Genomic DNA, 24552 nt, shown 5'->3' with positions numbered 1-24552 from the left:
TGACGTCACTGGGGCAGGGAAGGGCTGAGAGGGGCTGGTGAGGTGGCAGTGATGTCACTGTGGGGGTGTGACATCACGGGGACAGGGAAGGGCTGAGGGGGGCTGGTGGGGAGGCAGTGACGTCACTGTGGGGGTGTGATGTCACTGATGTCACTGGGACAGGGAAGGGCTGAGGGGGTCAGTGACATCACTGTGGGAGTCTGACGTCACTGGGACACAGAGGGCCTGAGAGGGCTGCTGGAGCGACAGTGACATCACTGTGGGTGTGTGATGTCACTGGGACACACAGGCCCTGGGGGTGGGGGGCTGATGGAGCAGCAGTGACATCACTGTGGGGGTGTGATGTCACTGGGACATACAGGGCCTGAGGGGGCTGGTGGGGTGGCAGTGACATCACTTGAGCGTGTGATGTCACTGGTATATACAGGGTCTGAGGGGGGCTGATGGCGCGGCAGTGACGTCACAGCGGGGTCTGAGGGTGTGACATCACAAGACCCGGAAGGGAGCGGCGCCCCCTGCCGGCGGGGCACGGCACAAAGCAGAGGGTGTGTCCTGCACCAGCGGCTCCGCCCCTCCCGCAGGCCCCGCCCCTCCCGATGTCAGTTCCGTCTGCGCTGTCCATCACAAACTCGACTCCGCCCATTTCCTCGTACCACGCCCCCTCGGACTGTCCGTCAGACGCGTGGCCCCGCCCCTTTCCCGGCTGCGCCCCTCTCCGGCCGTGGCGCGAAGCGCACGCGCAGGGTGGGGATGGGCGCGGTCGCGGTGGCGTCACGCGCGAGTGTGTCCGCGCAGGCGCGTTGCGCGCAGCGGAGGGTCGAGGCCGCCGCCCGGAGCTGCTGGCGGGGCCGGGGCGGGCCTTGAGGGGAGACGGCCCCGAGACGGCCCCGAACCGGCCGGGTGAGGTCGGGGCGACGCGGCTGTGGGTGTCTGACCTCTGGCTGAGGCTGCCTGGGTGGGTTATTTTGCCCCCGGAGGTTTGGGACTGTTAGTGATATTATTACTTACTGCTGTTCCGTTTGTCTTTCTATACGGTGTATAGAATATGGTGTATATGCACAGAGTATTATGTAGGGTATATTGAGAATATTATAGTATATAAAGTGAGAGGTACGAGATTATTTTATAGGTTATATAGAGTACATACATGGTACATGGGGTGTAATGGACAGTGTTACACTGCACACTTAGGGGCATGAGCAGAGTGTAAAACATTTTGGTTGTGTTGCGATGGGAGCCGTAATCGGAGAGCTGGTCAGTACCACGTTCCGGGCAGTGGGGCAGAGGCCCGGCTGGCTGCCAGGGCGCTGCTCTGACACCATCCTCGCTCACGGGTAACGCGAATCTGAGGCAAGGGAATTGAGGGAGCGGTGGTTTCTGCTGGGCAGCGATCTGCCAGCCCATCCCCAGGCCCCTTCTCTGCCACAAGTCACCAGTGCTGTCGGTGGCACGGTGTGTGTGGGGCTGCTGGCCTGCCCTCCCCAGCTGGTACCCCTGGAGTGCCCCACACTGATGGGAATCACAGCTGGCTGCAGTGTGCTGTGTCCAATTCCGGGATTCATGGCAGAGGAAAGAGAAGAATCCGCAGGGCAGGATCCAGAGGAGCCCCCGGAGATGATCTGGGCTCTGCAGCATCTCTGTGCTGGGCACAGCCTGCGGGAGCTCAGGCTGTGAAGGTGAGAGGGATCCCCTCAATCCTACAGACATCTCCAGGGCTGTCAGAGGATGGGCCGGGCTGTGCTCCGTGCTGCCAGAGCAGCGTGAGCAGCAGTGCCATCAGTGCAGCCCAGCAGAGCAGAGCTGGTGTGCATGGAGAGCCCTGAGCAGCTGCCCAGGGAGGGCCGGGGTGTCCCTGTGAGGAGCCAGCCCAGCCCAGCTGCACACACGCTCCTGTGCCTCTGCCTGGCAGGGCATGGGCTGGCTGAGCTCCACAGGTCCCTTACAATCCTATGGTTCAGGGATTCTGGGATTCTCTGAGCCATGTGGGTAATGCTGCTCTCAGTTCAGAGGGGCAGGGTGGACGGATGGACAGAAATGCTCAGAGGCTGAAGGAGGTGTGGGATGGAGCTGTGAGGGTGGTAATGTCACCACACTGCTGGTGGAGTTCTGTCCTTCTGAAAAGTCTGTGTTTAACTAACGGAATGGCACTCTTCAAACAAGACAGTTTGCTGTGCTGTGTCCTGTAAGCTTGTCCTTATTTGTCTGAAAACTTGTGCAGTTTTTGTCTTCACCCCGTGATTCAGCTCCTAAACTTGCTGTGGCAGCAGCCACCTTAGCTTTTGGTTTGGACAATAGGTCGTTTTGCTCAGCGGGAATAATTTTTGGTTTTATTTAAATTTTTCTCACAGTGTTGGTTCAGTTGTACTGACCTTCTCCATCAGGTTGATTGCTGATAAGCTCTCTGAGCAGCTGCTTCCTTAAACTTTTTGTCTGCAGGGCCTCAAGCCTGTGTGTGGGTGTATGGTGTTGGGGCATTGGTGGGTGCTGAGGAGGAAAAAGCTGGTAATTAATTCCTTCAGTACCCTTGATGCCTTTTCCTTGGCCTTAGAATAAAGAGTTAGACACTGGTAAGGGATAAAAGGGGGTTTTATTTTGGTATTTAATAAGGATTTTTATGGTGTAGCAATTTGTCATGGTGGAACATGCCAAAATGGATACATGTGGTAGACAGTGTATACATTTTTACAGATTTTGTAAATTAGTATATTTAACAAGATGTTTCAAGGAGATGTTTAAATTAACAGTGTCATTTTAAAATTTTGAAGTACTTTTCCTTAGATGGGTCTAACCTTAGTTTACAGGATGTGTTTTGGAGAGGGTCTTGGTTTCTCAAGATACTGTAAGGTTTTCTGGCTTCAAACTGTGAAGCTTTTAGGATGCTTAGTCTTTGGGCTCAGTAGCATACCAGGATTATGTTAAGATTCCAGGCTTAAAGAATTGCAAGTATGTATGTTAAGGGGACTGAGAATTTGTGAAGGGTATATAAAAAGAAAAGGCAGAAGTCACCCTTAGTGTGAGAGAAGGGGCACACTGTACTCCATGAGCATTTCACTGTGAGCTTAGTGCTCAGTGGTTGTGTTTAAATTGTAGGTTTTGTTCTGCTGGTGGCAGTTGCTGGGGTGGCAAGGTGGAAAAAGCCATTTCAATCCTCTTGCAATCCTTAGTGCAGCTTTCTGCTGGGGCTGAATGTAATGATTAAACATGGTGATGGAGCTGAAACAAGGTAACTGCGCAGTGAGCAGAAGACTGCAGTTGTGTGTGAACACTACAGACAGTGGTTTCAGGGCTTCTTAGACATCAAAAGGCAGCTTGGCTTCAGACCTGGAGTTGGTCAGGTGTTAATATTTAATAATCTGTTCTGTTTTGCAAGTTATCAACACTGCTAGCTGCTAGGTGCCTCCATTTATAGAGTGTATCTGGAAAAAAAAAATCTGGAAAAAATCCATGCTCTAAGTTGGCCACTCATTGTCCCAACAGCTTTGTGTTATCTTTCTCCTTTAAATAAGGGTGTGCTGAGAAATCCCCAGTGGAATGTTGGTTCTGAACTCTGGAATATGTGCCTGTTATGTTAAGAGGAATAAGTAATTTATGAAGGACATAAAAGCAGTGTTGAGGTCCGTGAAGTGTTTTTAAATGCCCTGCCACACTTGCAGGCAGTGCAGTCATTGAGATATCAGGGTTTGCACTCCACAGTTAATAGTTAACAGTTTTAACGTGGTAGAACTATTGCCTGTGCTTCTCAGCAATGTGTGGGGAGTGTGTCAGACCATTTGTTGGAGATCTAAGATGAGTTTGTTTAGAGACACAACAAGGGTTTATCTGGAGAAGTGACACGTCCACTGCGGTAGTACATTTTGTGCTTTGGTTATTATTTTGAGATGGACTGCTATTTTATCTTCAAGTCTCTTCCTACATCAATATTTAGTCTATCTTTATCTGAAAGCATATGGTCTTTAACAGACAGTGATTTAAATATAATTTACAGTTTAAAAAATCTATAAAATGGAGCTGGTGAGAGCCTTAAGTTATATGTGTCCTTGCACTATTAGGGATTTATTGCCTCAGATAAAGTTAAAAGCATTAAATTAATTTTAAAAAAATACTGGTCTGTGAGCCAGTTTAGAGAGTGTCTAGTGACTGCATTCAGAGCTCTAAAAAGACACTTTGAGAAAACACAAGATGTTTAGGTGCCTACCTAAAAAATTGTGTACAGTGGTGGTGCTCCTGGTTTCTGATAGTTAGAATATAGTGTAAATGTTTTGTTACAGGAGTAAGTCTTAAAAGAAGATGCTTAGAACAAATGCAGTTTGCTGAAGCACATGGTTCCTCCAGACCCTTCACTCAGGGAGGCAAGCAGCCATTTAATAAAAATATGTCACCAGAGCTTTTTCATAGCTTCTAATCCATTAATGTCAACGTTGGGACAGGCTGCAGGCAAACCCAGGCAGCAGAAAATACAACTTGTTCCTCTTGCTGAAAGAGGATTTGAAACAGGAGAAAACAGAAGGCCCATACAATTCCTTGGTGAATTCACTTGGAGTCAGGACAGAGAGGTACAAGTTGGACAAGGAGTTACTGCTGGTCTGCCCTGTTTGGGGGGTTTTGATTTTGTTGTGCATTTCAGGTTTTTGCTTGTAGGCCTGCTGTAGAAAAGATGAAAACCTATCAAAATTTGAGGAAAGAGTAATGAAATTAGGAATAACGTACGCTGGTTTTTGAAGGGTAGGTTAGTTATTTGAAATATTTTATGAAGTCAAATAATAATTTTATTTTAAAAATAGATTAACTAAACAAAGCAACGTTGGTGCTGGGTTGGTGGACTGAGGTATGATAGTTTTCTGAGCTCTCCATAGAAGTGACTTAATCTGTATTAAATAGATGTAAATATTGTCATATGATTTTAGTTCTTTTCGTTGAGTTCTTCCTTTTTTTGGAGAGTTTAGTGGGCCAACACTGTACAGCATCAATGCACTCTTCTAATTAGCATTATAATCTAATAAAACTAATAAAAGTGTTGCAGTCTGATAATACCCTTATGCTTAAATCAGAATTTGTTGTGTGTGTCTCTCAGGAGTGGAACACAATTAATATTCTCTAGGCCTTTTTAATTGAAGACAAAGGTAGACAAAGTAATTAGTTCTCTTTTTTTTTTTAATGGTGAAGGGTTTTGGTTCTTATTACTGTCTGTTATTGATATCTGTGATACAGGGTGAGGTTGTGTAATAAATACCTACAGAGAACACAGATCAGCATTACACATCTTCTGATGGCCAGTTTTCTTGTAACCTTCAATATTTCTTGTTTATGCAGTCTATCTGACTATTGACTGTCCACAGGTACGTGCTTTGGGGACAGGATCTGCACTTTGATGCCTCTCAGTGAATCACCAAAAGCTGTTAGTCGTGTAAGGTTGTTAATTGGAATGACTTCCAGTTCATGTTGTTACACCCCCCTTGCCGGGAGGTCGTGATTGTTTCAGGGAAGAGCCGTGTTGAGGTGGGTGAGGAGCAGGGGCCCTGAGTCTGGGCTTGCTGCTCTTTGAGCCCTCCAGACTGGTGTTAGAGTGCAGCCTCACCACCTTGGCTGTCTCTGAAGGCCATGGATATCAAAACAGTGATCTATTCACTGTCCATTTTTGTGTATGGGCACAAAGTTCTGCGTTGCTGTGCATTTGTTCCACCTTCCTTACGCTTTTGCAAGCCTCTCTTTGAACTGCACATTGCCTTCTTAAAGTGCTCTTGTGCCCTGCATGTGAATGTGGTAAATAATTGCATCACACGTGGTGAACTGTTACATATTAGTACAGATTGAAGCTCCTGATCTGGACTCCTCAGGGAGGGAAAACCTTAGAGCTTGGGGGGGAAGTAAGGTGTGAAATCCAGATCTCTAGCAGCAGGGTGGCCTGGGTGGTGTGATGAGAGGATTTAAGTGCTTGTTTGGGCTCTAAGACTTTTAGGAGAAAGACTGGATTGGGTTGGGGTAGGGTGTGGAGTCAGGCTAAATGCACAGGTAAAAGCAGAAGAAAAATTGGACAACTCTCTGCAGGTGTAGTTCACAGGCATTAGGATAAATGGATCTCAGTCCCTCCAGTTTGCTCAAAGGAACTGTAAATATTGATTTTTGATAGGCAGTTCCACTGTATGGCTGCTCAGCCATTAAAAAAGATGTGCAGTTGGAAAGCAATTCTGAGTGACCAAAAAGGCATAAAATTGAGTGTCTGGAAAGGTTCATTAAACAAATAAACCGGGGTGTTCTGCAGTGAGAATGTGATTGATTAATAAATAGCTTTCTGGTGATCTGGCAAGTCTATAAAAAGAGTTTTATGTTCTTGGGATCTCAGCAGTATAGTTGTTCATGTGTTTTGTTGAGAAGAGAAATGTTGGATTTTTAATTAGTATTATTTACACAGTTCAGTTGTGTTGAAAGGTAATAATGACCTATTTTATTTTTTGCCTGTGAACTGTGTGGTGTAAAATGTTTATGGGGTCAGACTAGAAGATCCTAATATTCCTTCTGGTTTTAAACTTGCTGACATTGTAATGCCATTGCAGATGCCTTCAGATGCATTTTTTTATTGATAAGTAGCTTCAATTTTGCAATTTGAAGTGAATTTGGGGGTGTGTTGCTCTTAGTGCTGAGTACACTGAGAATATCCAGAATACTTAGAGGCTGCAGCCCTGTTTGTGCTTCGGGTTTGTTTACAAGAGGAAGAACAAAGTATTAATAAATAAAAAAAAACCCCACAACCTCATATGAGCTGCTGTCTAATATGAACCCTTGGGCTTTGTAAACAAAAAATGCTTTGAATTAAATGCTTTGTTTTTCTCTGTAGGTTTAAGAAGGCTAAAGCTTCACTCGAACTGTGGCTAGAATGGACAGTTACTTTAAAGCTGCAGTCTGTGACTTGGACAAACTGCTTGATGAATTTGAGCAGAATACAGGTTGGTTTCTGCGCTGCCTTTTCGTGGAAGTACACTGTCAAATGACTGTTACCATGGTGTTTGAAAGTAGCATCTGCTAAGTAAAAGCTTGTATTGATGAATAGATGGGGTTGAGAGGGAGTACACTGTGGAAGAGAGGAGTCTTATAAACTTTGCTTTTGATCTCTTCTTGCTTAAAATAGATGAATGTGAGTGCTTCAGAACACCTCAAAATCCATATGACTCAAAGGTTTCTTCAGTCCTGGATTGCTTGGAGCATGCAGACCCCGGAGCAGGGCAGGCAGAGGATCCTGAAAGATGTCCTGCCCCAGAGCAGAGCTCTCTCTGTGCCCCTGCAGGCACGGGTGACCTGCTCAGTTACTCACCACCTGGTGAGAAGGGTGTGGCTGGACCTGACCTTTTGTCCACTGTGGACAGTGGTCCCCTCAGTGAAACTCAGGCTTTGAAGCTGGGGAGGTGCAGCATTCCTGTGTGTGATCTTGTCAGTGACACAGCAAATTTAGTGCACTCAGTGGCTGCTGCTGAGGGTGCTCAGAAGCTGCAGCCGCATCAACTCCAGTGCAGCCAAGCTGGCTGTGGCATGTCCTGTGTCCCTGTTCCTGCTTTTGTGGCATCACCTGGCTGCACTGGGGCTGCCAGCACCAAGCACAGTGATGGGGACTCAATGCTACAAGATTCAGGGCATCTTACAACAGAGCAAACTAATAATTTGGCTTTAAAATCAGAGAGTTACACTGCAGGAGCAGTCCTGGGTCTGTGTGATGATCAACACAGGACAGAACCTGTGAAGTGCGATGAAATACTCGACCACCCTGAACAGACTGCTGCCCTGGATACTGAATGTGTCACTGTAGCACCACGGAGTTGGAGTGCACGCAGTCCCAAAGATGAGACAGCCTGTGAAAAACTGCCTTTTGCACCACAAGACGACAGTGCACACTCTGCAGCAAGCGCAGCAGCGCGTGGAGGAATCGCCATAGGAAAGGTAGACCCAAATGATGGGAGTCATGCTGATTCCATGCCTTCAGATCTGCCTAAGAGGCATCTCTTGCACAGCAGCAATGCAGCATCACCTGGAAATGGTGTCTTACCAGGCTCCTCGTGTCAGACAGGAGCTGAAGCAGAATTGGAGAAGAAAGGCGCAGAAGATAATGTAGATAGTGAAGAACTTAATAGCAGTGAGAAAGTAAGCAGTGTTTCCAGTTCGTGTATGCCAGCTGAGGATGTCCAGACATCTCTGTCTTGTCTTTCCCTTCCTGTGTCCGTGTGTGGTTCATTAGTAACAGAAGAAAAGGTTAGTCCTCTACCTCAGAATGCAGTGGCGGAGGTTATTAGTGATACTGTAGCTGTTCATGCTGGAGAGTCTAAAGCTCATCTCCCTGGCAGGGAATCCTGTGAAAGTGCTAGCTGGCATGAGCAGGAGGATTTAGCTGAAATCAATGAAAGTATTGCAGAAAAAGGTAGTGATGGAGAGAAGTACAGTACTGAGAATGTAACTGATGATGGTGATTCTCAGCAAGTCAAAGCTTGTGCTTCTGATTTTCTGGACCTTGGAGCTGAGCCATACGGTGTTGGTGTAGACACTTTTTATGATGAGAGCATGAGCTCTGTTATGGCTGACTTTACTGTTGAAGAGAATGTTATTAAAAGTGATATTCTAATAAGTGACGCTGAGCTTGATGATTTCTTGTATGGACAAAGTCTGCAGTCCAGTGTGTTGAAGCCATCAGACAGTGATGGCAACTTGATGGAAGCTGATGCAGATGGTGGGGATTTAACAGATCTGAACAACCTGTATTTCACGGAGGTCAGTGAAGAGCTTGTGCAAACAAAACTGGAGGAGATAACGAGCATTAATAGTAACCTTAAAGCATCTGTTCCTGACAATGAAGTGGAATCTGCAGCACAAGTCAGCATGTCTCATGGTCAGGGCGTGACTGAGAGTGGCAGTGGAGCTCTGGCTTCTGATGTTTGTATTAAAGGAGCAAGACCAAAACAGCTGCTTGACCTTTCCCAAGGAGCTGCTGGTCAGAAAGAACAGAATAGAACAAGTGAACCTGAAAGAGAAAACCAGGAATCTGGTTCTGTTACTGCAGAAGCTCCCCTCTCAGGTATCGGTGTAAATGCTGGTAATAATTCTGACGCTGGGGAAAGCAGCTGTGAAGCTGGAGGAACTCAAACATCTGAAAGCACTGAATCACACAGAACTCCTCCAGCTCTGTCGTGGAAACAGCCCCTGTGGGTCCCGGACTCTGAGGCACCCAAGTGCATGAACTGCCAGGCCAAGTTCACCTTCACCAAGAGACGACACCACTGCCGCGCCTGTGGCAAGGTGAGTTACTGCAGGGGGGTCCTGTGCTGCTGGCAGGAGAGGGGGATTCTCATTTGGGCACAGCCAGGATTGAGAAGGGAAGGAATACTGTGAACCCTCCAGGCTCAAAGTACTTTATTTAACAAGGACCAGTTTTTATTTTCCCTCCATAGGAACCTAAAGACTGTTGGGAAAGACTGATGTTAATTAAGAAGCATATGACCTTTTTTGTGGAAATTGTGATTAAAGGGGAGTATTTAAGTATGTTCTTACCTGTCATTACTGGCTGGGCTGATGTGCTTTGCATAGAGTAGGGGAGATGAGATAATGGGCTGCTTCATCATAATCATATGGAATTGTTAATGATTTTTTAAGTATTTATGTTTTAGAAAATTGAGGTGGTGATGATGAGAATCCAGTGGTTTTACTGGTGATCATAGCCCTGCCCACAAATCTGAAGGGATTATGTTATTTCAGGAACTGCAGCAGCAGTACCAATGCAAAAGGATTTATGGTCCAAATCTGTCTTCCAGTGTGTTTAGCTGTACCATTTTTTAAGGAACTCAGGCGAAAAGTATGTGATTCACCAGCAAAATGACTAACTTCAGAACTTTTTTTCAGCCTGAGGTCTTGCACAGAGGGTAAGTGATGCCAAAGCTGTTACTCAGTTCCAAATTCCCTTGTGATCTACTGGGGCTTGTAGTAGTGCATAAATGGAAATGCAGCAGTACCAGTGACCTCACTGTTCAGTGTTGCTCTGTGACCTTTAAGGATGAGAAGACAGAGCAAAGACTGATGTTGGTACTAAATTTTTGCATCCCCAGTGTTAAGCACCGCCGTGGTAGTTTTCCTCTTCACCTCTCTTCTAGCGCTGTGTGTTCAATGCATGATGCATTTAGTGTGAATTAAAATGTAGCTGTGAGCTGGAGTGTCCAGGAAATGAAGAACTCCTTGTGCCAGCCTGGAGGCCATTGAACTTGCTGCCAGAATATCCTGGTGAGGTTTTGGTTTAAAGCACAGTCCTTCAGAGTGGATTCCATTTCAGTCATAAGACTAACTGACTTCCAGTTCCTGTTCTACATCTGCTGTGAAGTTGTCACACCTTGTCTGGGGATGGGGAGGGGAGACCCTTCACTGCACAGTCCTGGTGACACTGTGAGTGTGTCATCTGGGGGGCTCTTGGCAGAACAGCAGTGTAATTAGTGGGAGCATCACAATGTCTCTGTTAGGAGAGTCTGTGAAGGCAGCACGGGTTGTCTAAACCTTACAGATATGGGAGTGCTGTGCAATTATAGCTTTTCTGAACGTGCAGCTTAACTTTCTGCCTCATAAGACTTTGTCTTTTTAATAGCTACTTGTTTTTGTCTTTAAAAATCCCAAGTAAGACATTCCTTGTGAAGCTGTTGTTGGGAAAACTGGTAGGAATCCACAGTTGTCCTCTGTGGACTGTTGTAGAAGACAATTGTTTGGATTCCCATGATCCTGTCTCTTTTTTATCCATGAAAATAACAGCACTTGTGGACTCTATCTTATGTGCTGGAGGGAAGTGTGCAGTCAGTGCTCCCTGTTATCTCTCCCAGCTGCAGCCTCGCAGAGCCAAACAGCTTTGCAGTTCCAGGTGTTTGTGTCTTTTCTGTGGCACCCTTCTTCTTCCTGGCCCAACCAGGACCTGCCTGCTTGCTCCACAGCCTGCTGTTCACTCCCCCTCTCCTGTCCCTTAGTTTGCCTTCACCTTCTGGGTGCATTGGGATTAGTCCTCCTGCAATCCCCTCAGGTCCCAGTGTCACCAAGGGTATGAGGAGAATACTCTTCTCAGGGGATTGTGCTGCTTGCCATTTGAAGCCCTGAAGTGGATTATAATGGATTAGCAATTAGTCCTTATCAGTTCCATTCTTAATGCACATACTGAGCATGCGTGTTTCCTCTTGAGGTGGATTACCTGTGGCACTAATCCAGAAACAGCTGCAATAGTTCCTTTTTTTAGCTCATATTGCACTGATCAATCACTGCTTTTACAACTTGGAGGAGTTCATTGCAATAACTTTCTTTTTCCCTGTGTCACTACTGTTTGGGATTTCCTCCCGCCCTCCCTTGATCCACTTTGTTTTTCTGGATTGGGAGCAATTAGGAGTAGAGAAGACCTTTAGGGGTTTCAGAAGATGTTTTGTAAATGCACCAGAGCATATACCTAAGAATGGTGTGATTCATTAAAAACTTGCAGATCATCCTTGAGGGCATAAGGAGAAAATGACAAAAGCTCCAGATATTTGTGGCAACTCTTGCAAAACACCAGCTATTCTAAAGCCATAATTCTTTGAATGGCATTGTGTAGAAGTTGTCCAGGCTAATGAGACACACTTTCTTCCCTGTTTCTGCTTCAAAATAGTCAGGATATAGACTCTGTTGGAATAGAAGAGTATTCCTTTCTTCCCAAGCAGTGTTCTCTGAAAATACTTGTCTGAAGGGAGCTTGTCCCATGCAGGAAGCACTGCTTGTTCTTGCTGAGGGAGAGGAGAGCCTCTGAGAGCCTCAGCAGCCTGGAGCAGAGAGCTGTGCTGTGCCTGGGGGCAGAGCCAGCCTGGGGTGTGTGACAGGCTGAGAGCGAGCTCACGGTGCTGCAGAGCTGCTCCCAAACACCACAGCACATCTGTGCCTCAGCCCTTGCCCCAACCACTGGTGGTTAATGCAAAATGCTTACAAAATTTTACACCAAAAGCAGGAGTGATTTTGGGGTAGCTGGTGCAACCTGAAATTCTTTTCACCACTCCAGCTAAGAATTTTAATATAATTTCAGTTGGATCCTCCATGCTGCTTTCTGCAGGGTATATATGTGGGTTTTGTTCTCTGTTGTTTTTTTTTTTTTTTTTTTCCTGAGGATTTCTTTGTCAGGTGTGAATACAAGGCTGCAGATGGTTTAGAAGGATGCAAGTGTATTTTTAAAAAGAGTTTCCTATTCACTGTGCAGTATGTCTATAATGTTTAATGCAATCCTTTTCTGATTCAGGTTTTTTGTGGTAACTGTTGCAAACGGAAGTGCAAACTGCAGTACATGGAGAAGGAAGCAAGAGTCTGCACTGGCTGTTATGATGATATTAGTAAAGGTAAAGAGATTTTTTTAGTAATTGCAGTAATAATTGAAATATCTTTTTTTACCTTTGTTCTTTTTTGGGGAGCTTCATTACTTTAATTGGTGTGGGTTCTCCTATTTCTGAGATGGAGGGATAAAGATAATAATTGTGTCTCTTAGCTGGATTCCAGTTCTCATTTTGAACTTTGACTCTCAAGTTGGTTGTTTTTCTATTAAAAAATAAAATGAAAGTAGTTTTTAACTCTGGGACTAAATGGAAGTTTTAGAAGAATGCAATTTATCTTGTTGAGTCATCTGTGTCAGGAATGTGGCAGAAGTTATCCTCCCTCCACAGCAGCCCTCTGCTGTTTAAAGGCCACATCCCTGCTCGTTTGTTGTTTGCCCACTTTATGTTGCTTCCTGTCCTGGTGTTTTTACCAGTCACTTACCAGGACTGCAGCAAATGACTCATCAGGTAACCTTTTCTTAACTGGAGGCTAACCATGGATGCTTTTGAAAACATCAGGAGGAACAATTGAGGTCCTGTTGATGAGCATGTAAATAACAAGGAGAAATTTTTAATAGGCCACCTGAGTGGAGTTCAGCCTGACAGATGTGTTTGCCCCAAGGGTTGGGGGTCACAGTGATGTAGTCACTGCAATGCTGCCAGGAGGACAGGGGGAGGTCTCTTTATCTCATGAGAAATGAAGCAATTATGCAGGTACAAAACAAACCTAACTTTTCTTCCATACAACAGTGTGAGTGTTTATTTTTCATAGCTCGATCACAAACTGTGCATTGCCTGTGCCAAAAAAACCCCTCATCCACCCACAGTACTGCTCTGCAAATGAAGTTTAATCAACTGTGAGATCTTAAAAACTAACCACATTATTTTAGCACAGGCATTTGAAAGGATGATGAGTCCAACTGGTCCTGTCCCCAATTCCAGTGTCTCCTCTGAACATTCTTCTGCTGTTCCACCTGTGGAGGAAGGCCAGGTGCCAGCAGGTGCCAGCTCTCCTTCACCCTCTGCACTGTTGCCTACCTCAGCCCTCAAACAACCTGGTCCTGAAGGTACAGATGCTAAATATATCTAACACTTGGGACTGTCTTTGGAAAGAGCTGTATATCATGTCTGGGATTTATGGCTGGTGTGTTTTGTGTGCAACAGGAACACTCTGCATGGAAACACTTTCACTTCCCAGTTTTTGTGCCAGGCCCAGGCTGGCACTAAATCTCCATTTATGTAATGTGGATGTTACTTTCTTCATTGCCCTCTCTGTTTATATTGTAAATCTTTTTGTGGAGCTGTTATTTTATAATTTTTACATGTTTTGGGAGATCTCTGGCTTGTTGAACTGTCAGTCTTGGATCCAGCATCTGGATCCAAAACCAAAAAGTAGAAGTTCAAGGGGGATGTTACAAGGGAGGAGCAAAGGTTCATTCTCTGTGTAAATACAAATTATTAGTGGCAAGCTATTGTCTTCATTCCCCTTTTATTAAGCATCTGACCTTCTTCAAATAAAACACATTTTTAAACAAAGTGATAAATCAAGTTTTTCAGGATGTATTTAATCTTTTAGTTGTGATACGTGTTTCATTCTTCCAGAATGAAGATTGAGGAAGTAGCCTTCTGTAATATGAATTGAAAACATATTTTGAAAACACATTGTTAAGCAAAGTGATAAGCCAATTTTAAAAAAGTGTATTTAATCTTTTAGTTGTGGAATGCATTCCATTGTTCCATCACTACAGAGGGAAGATGGAGGGCACAGCCTTCCGTAACGTGAACTGACAGATTTAGCTGCAGCAGGGCAGGTTCCCCTGCAAGTGAGAGGTTCTGCTGCAGTGTCTGCCTGGTTGGAGGGTGGCCCGTGCCAGCTGTGCCTGTGCTGTGTTGCAGTCAGGCTGCCTGTGCACCTGTGGGGAGAGGGGGCTTTGTTTCTCTCTGGCTGCTGGTGACGCAGAGCTGTTGTTTCTCCCCGTTGCAGGGCTGTGCCCCAGAGAGCAGAAGAGGGTTTGGTTTGCAGATGGCATTCTGCCCAACGGGGAGGTGGCAGACACAGCAAGGCTGTCCTCAGGAGCCAGGAGGTCTCAGGAGTGCAGCCCCGCCAGCCCGGAGCCGCCCGCGGTGGGAGTTCAGCTCATCATCACCTCTGGGGCCCTGGCTAGCCACTGATGGGCCCCTGACACACCCCGGCTTTGCCTCACTGCCTCGGCAACCTGAGACAGTGTTTGAGTACTGCTGTCAGCTCAAAACACTGAAGGCATTTTCAATTTGACAAAACCAAGCAAAGCTTTCAAAGAAAAAGCCTTGTTTGGTTTGAGATGAACTTCAAAACTGGTGTGGCTGAAAATTGGACAAAGCAGTTGTTTTTGTACACAGTGTTTGATGAACCACTTTGTGAAGGTGACCTCAGCCACAGTTTTTAAGCCTGTCATTAGCAACGTGCTTACAGTACAAGTTTGTGGTTGGTTGGTTTTATTTCCAGTGGCCTGCTATAGTTTCCCTGATGGATTAGAGTAACCAAATTGCTTAGTGCCCTGCAATACCACATCATAGGGTGCAACAAAATCCGTGTATTGCTTCTAGTGATTGAATTGAGAAGTTTTTTTTGGTTTTTTTTATCATGAGTCGCATACTGTTGGAATGAACTGCACTTTAAAAAGAAAGTCCAAAGGAGAAGTGTAAGTTTGCTGTGGAAAGACTTAGAGAGGGTTCCTCAGGTGAAGCCTTTTAAAGATAAAACATAGCACTGAAGCACTGTCTCAAGTAATAACATGACTTCCATTATTCCCACAGCACTCAAAGAGTTTTTAAATTTAATTGTTAAAGCTGAAAAAACAGACCATTATTTGTATATAGAGGATTTGAAGACTTATCAAGCGTATAGAATTTAAACCAGCTTTTACTCATGAAGAACTGTAATAATCAAATCAAAAAGAGTTGGAGTAATAAGAGATGTAGCCTGTTTCTCATTTTGGGGAAAGAGTAGAATATTTGCAGTTGAAGAAGATAAGCAAGGCTCAAAACTAAAAGCAGTGTGGACAAAGTGAGTGGAAGAAAATTAGTTGGCAGTTCTGTACAGCCTCAGAACTGAGACAGAACCAGCACAGTGCATCTCTGAAGCAGAGGCAAAATCCTGAGAGTGCTGCCACAGGGTGCTGTGAAGGGCAAAAATGCCAAGTGATGTGATACACCAGAAAGCAGTTAGTGAAGAAGTCTGTTATTAGCCAATTTAGCCATGTTTTTGTCTGTGTTTTTGTGGAGTCTTCCCTTTGGTGTTGGTGTTTGTTTGTTTTGGTTTTTTTTTAATTTTGTGGCAGCATATTTGTTAGCTGGAGGATTTGCTGGAAGCTGATGGGACACCAGGGGAACTGCTGCAGGGCAAACATAAAGGTGTCAGGTGTTTTTCTGTTGTGTGGACAAAGTCTTCCCTCTAGATATAGGATGCAAGTCTAAAGGAAGATAATGTGCATCTCTGTTTTTGTTGGAGGGATCTTGAGGTGGTGTTTTTTTTTATTTTATCATTCTGTGGCAGCTGACACCCCACCATGCCTGTGCTTATACCTGTCCTTCTGGGGGAGCAGCTTGAGTTGAACTCCAAACTAGAAATTAATCAGGCTGAGAAAAGTTACATTCAGCTGTTGTTAGAGTAGTAAAAATAGTGTAGAAATATGTTTGCAGTGCTGAACTGCTGATTCAGTTTGTGTTACCAAACAAATATATTAACTGTGCATCTTCACTGTGTAACTAAACAAACAAACAAAACAAAACAAAAAAAACCCAAACAAACCCAAAACAAAACAAAAAAAGAGGATCCAGGAGAGATTTGCTGGCTTTCTTGTTAGGAGGAAATGTATTCTCAACTTTTGTGAGAGATTTCTTTCTCTTTTTGCTTCTAGAATGCTAATAATGGAATTTACCTGGTTATGAGATAGTGTAGACTTTTTTTGTTATTTCTTCTTCACAGGCTGAAAACCCAGAGGAAGATAGGCTGATAACTGATGTAAATCAAAACCTGAAGGAAGAAATGGATAAGATTCCAAGAATGGAGGAATTGTATCCTGTTCCTGCAGATAGCACACAGCAAGCCACTGCAGGCCAGAGTGAGGTGGCACCTGGTGACAAATGTGGAAGTGAAGAGTGTTCCCCTGCAGCAGCTGAGAGCAGTCCCAGTGCAGTGGAGCAGAGCACACAGAGGGTGCCTGTCACTGCCTCAAGTTACAGAGCTCTGTGTGGGGTAGAAAACTGGGTGCCACGAGAGATGAGCCTTCTTCCTGGTGGTGACCAGCTGCCACCACTTCTGCTTGCTCTGGGTGAAAGAGGGAAAGGTAAAATGGGGTAACATTTTGAGAGAATTGTTAATGTTTACTCACAGAATCCTAGAATTGTTTGGGTTGGAAGGGACATTAAAGCTCATCCAGTTCCACCCCCTGCCATGGGCAGGGACACCTACCACTATCCCAGGTTTGTGAATACACACCCCTGTGCATGCAATTTTTATTTTAATACAATTTACATGTAATTCATTTGTTTAAAAATAGGTTTTTGGGTAATGGCTGTGCATTTTTAACAAGATCAGTATGGTAATGGCATTGTGGTGGTGGTTGTGCTCATGAGAGGTACCTGACAGAATCAGGGTATGGATAAAGAGTCAGCACACGTTCAGTCAAGGGTTTCCAAAGGAAAAGTAGCCCTGGTTTGATCTTTGCCAGAAGCTTCTGCTTCAGTTTAGATGTTCCTTGAATCTTAGGGTAAGCTGTTCCCTGGTTGATCTGTAGCTATTCAAATGTTGGGAATAACTGCCAGGGTAGGAGGATGGGATGACTGTCATAAAGTGAACTGATTCTTGGTTTGGGTCATTGGCTGGTATACTGAACCAAATCATGTGTTAATTTATGTAGATCTTCTGGTGGAGGAACATCCATTTCACCAAAAGGTCACCTTGCTGCTTGGGGAAGGAGGTCCTAACCCACTGAGTTTTATTCTAAATGCAAACTTGCTTGTCAATGTGAAGCTAATAACATGTAAGTATTGCACATTTTCTGTTCCATTAAATCAAGGCTTTTTTTTTTCTTCTGTCTGTAAAACAGCATTACTGTGGTATCTTATCTTTTTAAAGATTCCTCAGAAAAGTGCTGGTGCTTCTCAACAAATGGACTGCATGGTTTGGGTCAGGCAGAAACTGTCATTCTGTTGCAGCGTTTGCCAGATGAAGATATTTTCCCTAGTGAAATATTCAAATTATTTCTTGACATCTATAAAGATGCAATGAAAGGTGTGTCATTTTAATGTCTAACTTTTTATTGTGCTGTATAATCTTGCTGATCTTTAAAACCTAAAGTTGATAGGTAATTTTTCTGGAATTATTTGTCTAATGATTCTGTTGAAAGAGCTTGCAGTGTTAGACTAGAGTTCTAAACAACAGAAACAAAAGAATTGATGTTTGTTTCCTATGCTTCTGTAAATATCCTGTTGGCAGGGTTTTTTTGTTGTTTAGTCATATTGCAGTGGAGATTCTGGGTATGAGCCCTTGGGTCTGTGTTTTTCAGGACACCTGGCACTTAATTTGTAGAAGTAAAGTGCTCATAAATGTAAATATTTTAGGTCTGTTGATCAAAACTCATCAATTGATGTTTTTTGGACTTCTGGCACTTGTATGGAGAAACTTAGTTACATAGTCAGGGTCATTTAGTGGTGATGCACTTATCTGTGGGTTCTTATTCTGTGGGTTTAGGTGCCTGCCAGAATTCAGGAAAATGTGAGATAAATGGTGAGCTTGTAAGTCTGTCAGAGGTCACTGCTTAGAGCAGCTCTTTGGCACTGAAGTGTGACTGACCCAGATCTGTAAACACTCTCCATTCCTCTTTCTGCAGGAAAGTTCATAAAAAATATGGAGAACATTACTTTTACAGAAAACTTTCTCAACAGCAAAGAGCACGGAGGATTCCTGTTTGTTTCACCAACTTTTCAGAAACTTGATGACCAGATTCTACCAGATAACCCTTTTCTTTATGGCATTCTTATCCATAAGCTGGAAGTCCCCTGGGCAAAAGTGTTCCCAATCCGTTTGATGCTGAGACTGGGAGCAGAATATGGGGGTGAGTTTTAATGGCTTCAGTAGCTGTACAAATGTAAAGTTCCCTTTGAAAAATACAAGTGGTTGGTAGACAAGCAAGCTATTTTGAAATCATTTTTGCAGTGTTTTATATTACATTTGTAATATAAAACCCAACATGCAGAACCACATGGTTCATTGTCCTGCTGGATTTTCTTGATTTTTTTTTTTCTCTTAGCTGATGAGAAAGCTAAGAAACCAAAATTGACAGTCAAATATAAAGGTTTTTTTTGGTTGTAGGAGAAAGGTTTGATGGGATGTTCACAAGCCCAGTTTACATCTGATAAAATGATTATTTCAATTAAGTTATTTGAGTTAAGTATATTGGAAAAATATGGCTTCATAAATTGAATAAAGGTATTGATTACTTATAAGGATAACTTACTAATACATTGGAAACATCTAAGCCTGTAAAAAGGCTGTACCCACCCTTGGAGAAGCTGCAAGTCTGTAAACCTGTGCCTGTCACCTGTTCATGGATTTTTGGAGCCCATGGTGGACCTCTACCAGCCAGATCCTGTCTGGTGGTGACAAGCGTGACAGCTGTTTTGTTGTGGTTCTTTCTTTTACCAAACCATTTGCTGTGTTTTGTTTTTTAAACCAATTTTGTCAAATATAACTGTGATGGGGGGAATCACACAGTGGCTGAGAATTAGAGGGGCTCTGCTTCCTTTGGCTGGTCAGATACTGAGATTTAGAGACAGGTTGTAGCTGAAAAAAAAAATGTAAAACTACTTGGAATTGTGAGTTTTAGAGTTGTAAACATGACCTTTTTTCTTCCTAGCCTATCCAGCTCCTGTGGTAAGTGTCAGGCACAGGAAGCCACTCTTTGGAGACATTGGACACACGATTATGAATCTGCTTGTTGTGAGTAGATGCTTTAGTATCCTCCATTCCTGTTGTAATCAGAATTGCTTAAAGTATCCTCCCAACCAATTCTGAGTCTTGAAAGCACAGCTAATGATTGTGTTCTTCATACTTAACTTAAAACTGGTGAGGGAGTTTAAAAAGCTGTTTGTTTCACCTTGTTGTATTGTGCACTAGTTCTGGTGGTGAAAAAAGGCTTTTAATGGTTGGATTTGCATTGATGCTGGTAGTCATCATTGTTCAGGTGCATTTTCCTCTTCTGAGCATTGTGGTGCAGGGATTCTGCTCTTAAATGTGACAGTTTTAAATGTGAAGAAACAGTTGATAGGCAGATGCTGTGGGCTAACTGCAGTAGTAGTTACTTTATCAAACTTAACCTTGCCACAGCTATTCAACTTGACTGTCTTTTGTGAAGGACTTTTTGGCAAAATCAGAAGTCAGGTCTGGAATTTATGCCATTCCCTGTGGAAGCTTTCCCTCTGTTGCCCAAATAATTTGCTTTCAGATTGTAGTAAGCCTGTGTTCCTGACCAGAAACCTTCCTCTTCTGATACTTAGAACTTCCAGGTCTTTCCATCCAACATTCAGGGCAAGGCTGTGGAAAGCAGGGCAGGTTTCATTTAGGCAGTCACTGGATCCTCTCCTGGGTCTCAAGACCATCATAGCTGAGATGAAACTGCAGTCTGTGCCCCCCTTTTCCTTTTTGCCAGCACAGGTGTGCAGATCACTGTGTAAGGAACCAGCTGGAGGAGGCAAACATCTGAGAACAGCTGAGTGGGGCTTCTGTGCAGCTGGAAAAAGCCTCTTTGTACTTTATTCCAGTAAAAGCAAAGGAGACCGTTTCATACCTGATGTTGTTGTGAAAATAAACAGAGTTTTGCAGAAGTGGGTGAGGTGGTGGGTGATTACTTGTGTCACAGAAGGGCTAAGGAACTGTGCAGTGTTCAGTCTGTCAATCAGAAGTTAGAGCTGTAGGGGACAGGCTGGAAACAAACTCATCTAGGTGGTGGCTTCCACGCTTCACTTTTCTACCAGAGAGGGAGGGTGTTGAAATTTTCCTTTCCCTGAAAGGCTGGGATTCTAATGTGCCTGAAGTAGCCATAGAGTTAATAATGCATTGGTTAATAGAGCTAATTTGTCAGTGCTGTGGATTTGTTAATATATTCACTGAGGTGCCTGTCACACACACCCAGCAGGCAAGAAGGGATCTCTGAGTCTTCAGCTGCTCTTATTATTGCTATTTTTTAGAAGTTCTGTAGATATATTTAGAGTACCTTCATCTAAGTGATGAAGATAAGGAAAAGGTAAGAAAATAATACTTAATTGTCTGCTAACATAAATACTTTGTGTGTTATAGGACCTTAGAAATTACCAGTATACATTGCATACCATAGACAACCTGTTTGTTCATGTGGAAATGGGTAGAAGCTGTATTAAAATACCTCTAGGGAGGTATAATGAGGTGAGTACACCCATCTTAGCTTTCTAATCCAAGCTGCTTTAGTCTTAATTTTTTGTATAATACCAGTCACACCTCTACCATCAGTTCTTTGAATAAATCCTCTCCGAACTTTACACTGACCTAAATGTGTAATGGGAAGGGCTTGCAATTACCTGAGCACACACTTCTTGTGTGATATGCTGGAAGGTGGAAAATGAGCAGTGGAGATTTAGGATAGGAGATTTAGGATAGTTTCTTCTTCCAGTTTTGAAAGGTCATTAGTTTCTTCAACACCTCTCAGCATGTGTTTTCATTCTGTCTTACAGATTTCTTGCTGATGATGTTTTGCTTAGTAATTAAAAAAAAAATAAAAAACCCAAACAAACAACCACCAAACTCCTCTTAATGAGATTTATCAGTGTGATGACACATTTTGTGTTGGCAGGTGATGAAGGTGATCATTTCCTCTAATGAACATGTAATTAGCATTGGAGCAAGTTTCAACACTGAAGCAGATTCTCACCTGGTGTGTGTGCAGAACAAGCAGGGCCTCTATCACACTCAGGCCATCAGTGCCACGGGACAGCCCAGGAAAGGTAAGAGATTGGGGGACAAAAATCACATTTCCAGAGCAGAAATGGACGTTCAGTGTTAGGCTGCACAGGAAATGCATCTCTGGTGTTACATTAAATTGTGTTTTAAGAGGAGTGCAGGTTTAATGTCAGTTACGACTGACTGGAGTGACACGAAGTGGTGCTTACTTCCTTCCTGCTTTTTCTAGTTACAGGTGCAAGCTTTGTGGTGTTTAATGGAGCCTTAAAATCATCTTCAGGATTTTTAGCTAAATCCAGTATAGTTGAAGGTAAGAAATTTGTTCTGTTCTCCTCTTAAGAGACTAAGTAAAGAAAAAAATGTAGCAGCAGTCTAGTGTAAGGTCTTTATGCTTCAGTAAGCAAAATATTTCTTTTGAGGTTTTAAAATTTTGTATCAAACCTATTGCAAACAAATGCTGCATAAAAATGCATAATAGGTCAGCTACTTGTTTTAAAGCATTCAGATTTAAACTCTGTTTAATCAGTGCAGGTCTTTCCTTTATGGAGCTGTTTTCATTGCCATATTGCTAAAATACATTTATTGGCACATATAGGCAAAAAAAAAAAAATTAAAAATTAACTTTAAAATTATCTTTTAGTTTGTGTTCTGTTGACAAAAAAGGTTTTCTTCCTCTTTCATGTAACATTTAGTGCTGCAGGTGGGGGATGGAGTACTTTTGTGCATTTTATGCATTTATTAATTAGCTGTAGGAGATGGTTGGTCTCAGTAGAATGTAGGCCAAGATGCTATAAAAAGATGTGCTGCTTTTCCTGTGGATAATGAGGAATTTTAACTGGTTCTCTTCTAGATGGACTGATGGTACAAATAACACAAGAAACAATGGAAAACCTACGCCAGGCATTAAGAGACAAGAAGGACTTCAAAATAACCTGTGGAAAAGTGGATGCAGGGGATGTGAAAGAATATGTAGATATTTGCTGGGTAGAAAATGAAGAGAAAACAAACCAAGGGTAAATGTACTACCACTGCCAGACATCTGAGAGAATTCTTACTCCCAGTGTTCAAATATCTGCCTTTAGTTTCTTGAAATTATTCTGTAGTATTGTTTTGACATCTTTGGTTGTTATCAAAGATGGTTTATAGTGTCTTAAACCTAGTCTTATAGTCTTAAACCTGCAAGATTAGGCTTCTCTTAATGCTGTTAGTTCCCTGTTTAGGGTATTTCTTTTTGTACCATCTGTATTTTCCTAGTGCAAGACTTGTATTGTATTTTGTTATGAAGATGTTTATATAACCTTAAAGGATGTGTAAATATTTTTTCATAGAAGTTACTGTATCTAAACTATAAATGTTGTTTAAATTATTAATCATACTATTGTTTTCCATAGAATTTTAAGCCCAGTTGATGGAAAATCAATGGAAGGAACTCAGAGTGGAAAAGCACCACAATACAAAGACTTTGAAAGAGAGGGAAAAGTTATGAAGTGCACTGAGGTTAGTGAATTTCATCGTTCTTGAGCCTTTTTTTAAACTTTTTTGAATATTTAAGTGGTGATGTGGTGGTACTAAGTAATACTGTTAAACTGAGCTGATGTTACATGTAGCCATCCTACCAGGCAGAATGTTCTCTGCAGCTCCTTGGTGAGTTTATACACTTGTCATTCTTGTCCTCTGAAAAAGACTAAAGTCTGTTAGCAGTGACAGCCCTGTAAGTGCCTAATGCAGGCATTCCCATGGTTCCTGAAGGATTTTGATTGTTGCATGAAATACTTGGGTGCTTTGCCAGCAGACAAGCAGCAAAGTTTGTCCTGTTTGGTGTTAGGTGAACCTGAACTACTCTGTTTCCTAACTTTGGGATGTACCAGGCTGCTGACTGCCCTTCCCTTTCTCTGGTCTCAGGTTTACTATTTTGTAAAGGATTATGAACTATTTGGTGCTGTTGCCCACCAGTTTGCAAAAGAGATTGCCATTGCCTGCAGCACTGCTCTTTGCCCTCACCTTAAAACCTTGAAAAATAACGGGATGAATAAGATAGGACTCAGAGTTTCCATTGACTCAGACATGGTAAGCTTTCAACTTTTATTGCAAACACTCCATTTCCACTGAAGTATCTTGCCTTCTAAGTACCTTGGATCTCTCTGTGAATATTTTGAGAGTTTTTCCCTAGCCAAGATCCAGGTTGAGGATGACATTTGGGGAAGAAGCTGCCTTAGTCATCAATTTCTCACTTCATGGTAGCTGAAATATTATTTTACTGTGATACAGCACTTTCTGCAGTCGTGTTAATACAAAAAGTGTTAATTAATGTCAATGTGTTTCCCTCCCAGGTTGAATACTTAGCAGGATCTGGAGGGCACCTTCTTCCACAGAAGTACCTGAATGACTTGGACAGTGCTCTGATTCCTGTGATTCACGGTGGAATGTCAGACCCTGCAGCTCTACCACTGAAAATGGAATTAGTGTTTTTCATTATAGAACACCTGCTTTGATGAGGCTGATTACATGCATATACTGATTTGCTAGATCTGAACACCAAAGTTGTAATGCTACAAACACTAAAAATGTTAAAGTTTCTAAACCTGTTATGTTTTAATAGCTTTTCAAACAGTTTTTCATTCTAAAGCCCCTCAGATCCTTTCTGGTTCCTCTGCCACAAAGCAGTTGTAGTTTGTGTCATGAAGTTCTGAAAGTTTACACTTAATACAAGTGCAGGAGAGTGCAGGTTTTGTTGCTCCTCACTGTTGTAGCACTTGGTAGGTGTGGTGTAACTCCAAGTGAAAGGATCTGGCTTCTTACCCTCACATTAGTGTGTTACTACAGTTGCTGTGGTTCTGTGATCTCTGCTGGAGCTGAGCACTGGAGCAGGGCTGGCCCAAAGCTGATTCCTTTCCACAGGAGGCTCAGAGGGCAGACCTGGAGCCTCCTGTGCCAGGGCAGCTCTGCAAGTGCAGGGGCAGCACTGTGGCTGTGTGCACAAACACTTCACTGAGGTCTTTAACCTGGGGATGTGATGCTGGTGCTTCAGGAACATATGCTCTCAATTAATGTTTTATAGAGTAACTGTTTTCTTTCTTGTATTTATAAGGATTTATCTAACTTAAATGGATGCTATTTTTATAAAAAGTGCTTTTTGCTTTACTCTCTGTTCAGAATTCCATATACAATTTGACCTTTCAAGGATTAGGAAAAAACAGATTACCCTTCATGTAATCTACATGTAGCAATAAGACAAGAATTCTGCAGTATTTT

General features: G+C 43.2%; 2 protein-coding genes across 2 annotated transcripts in view; both read left to right on the top strand.

Annotated features, from left to right (window-relative positions):
- Positions 1–24552, top strand: part of FAM151B (family with sequence similarity 151 member B) — a 48550-nt gene that overhangs the window by 14717 nt on the left and 9281 nt on the right. The window lies entirely within an intron of this gene.
- Positions 772–24148, top strand: ZFYVE16 (zinc finger FYVE-type containing 16). The gene is made up of 18 exons (XM_079333359.1): positions 772–955; positions 6833–6941; positions 7124–9273; positions 12257–12353; positions 13217–13393; positions 14311–14450; positions 16294–16654; positions 17228–17350; positions 17446–17601; positions 18200–18424; positions 19226–19308; positions 20665–20769; positions 21194–21344; positions 21530–21610; positions 22151–22313; positions 22692–22797; positions 23203–23367; positions 23631–24148. The coding sequence occupies exons 2-18, from the start codon at positions 6872–6874 to the stop codon at positions 23790–23792; spliced, it is 4515 nt and encodes a 1504-aa protein (XP_079189485.1). The 5' UTR covers positions 772–955; positions 6833–6871; the 3' UTR covers positions 23793–24148.

Source organism: Erithacus rubecula (genome assembly GCF_903797595.1).
Source record: "Erithacus rubecula genome assembly, contig: scaffold_96_arrow_ctg1, whole genome shotgun sequence".
Taxonomy (NCBI): domain Eukaryota; kingdom Metazoa; phylum Chordata; class Aves; order Passeriformes; family Muscicapidae; genus Erithacus; species Erithacus rubecula.
This window is presented reverse-complemented; position numbering and strand designations above follow the sequence as displayed.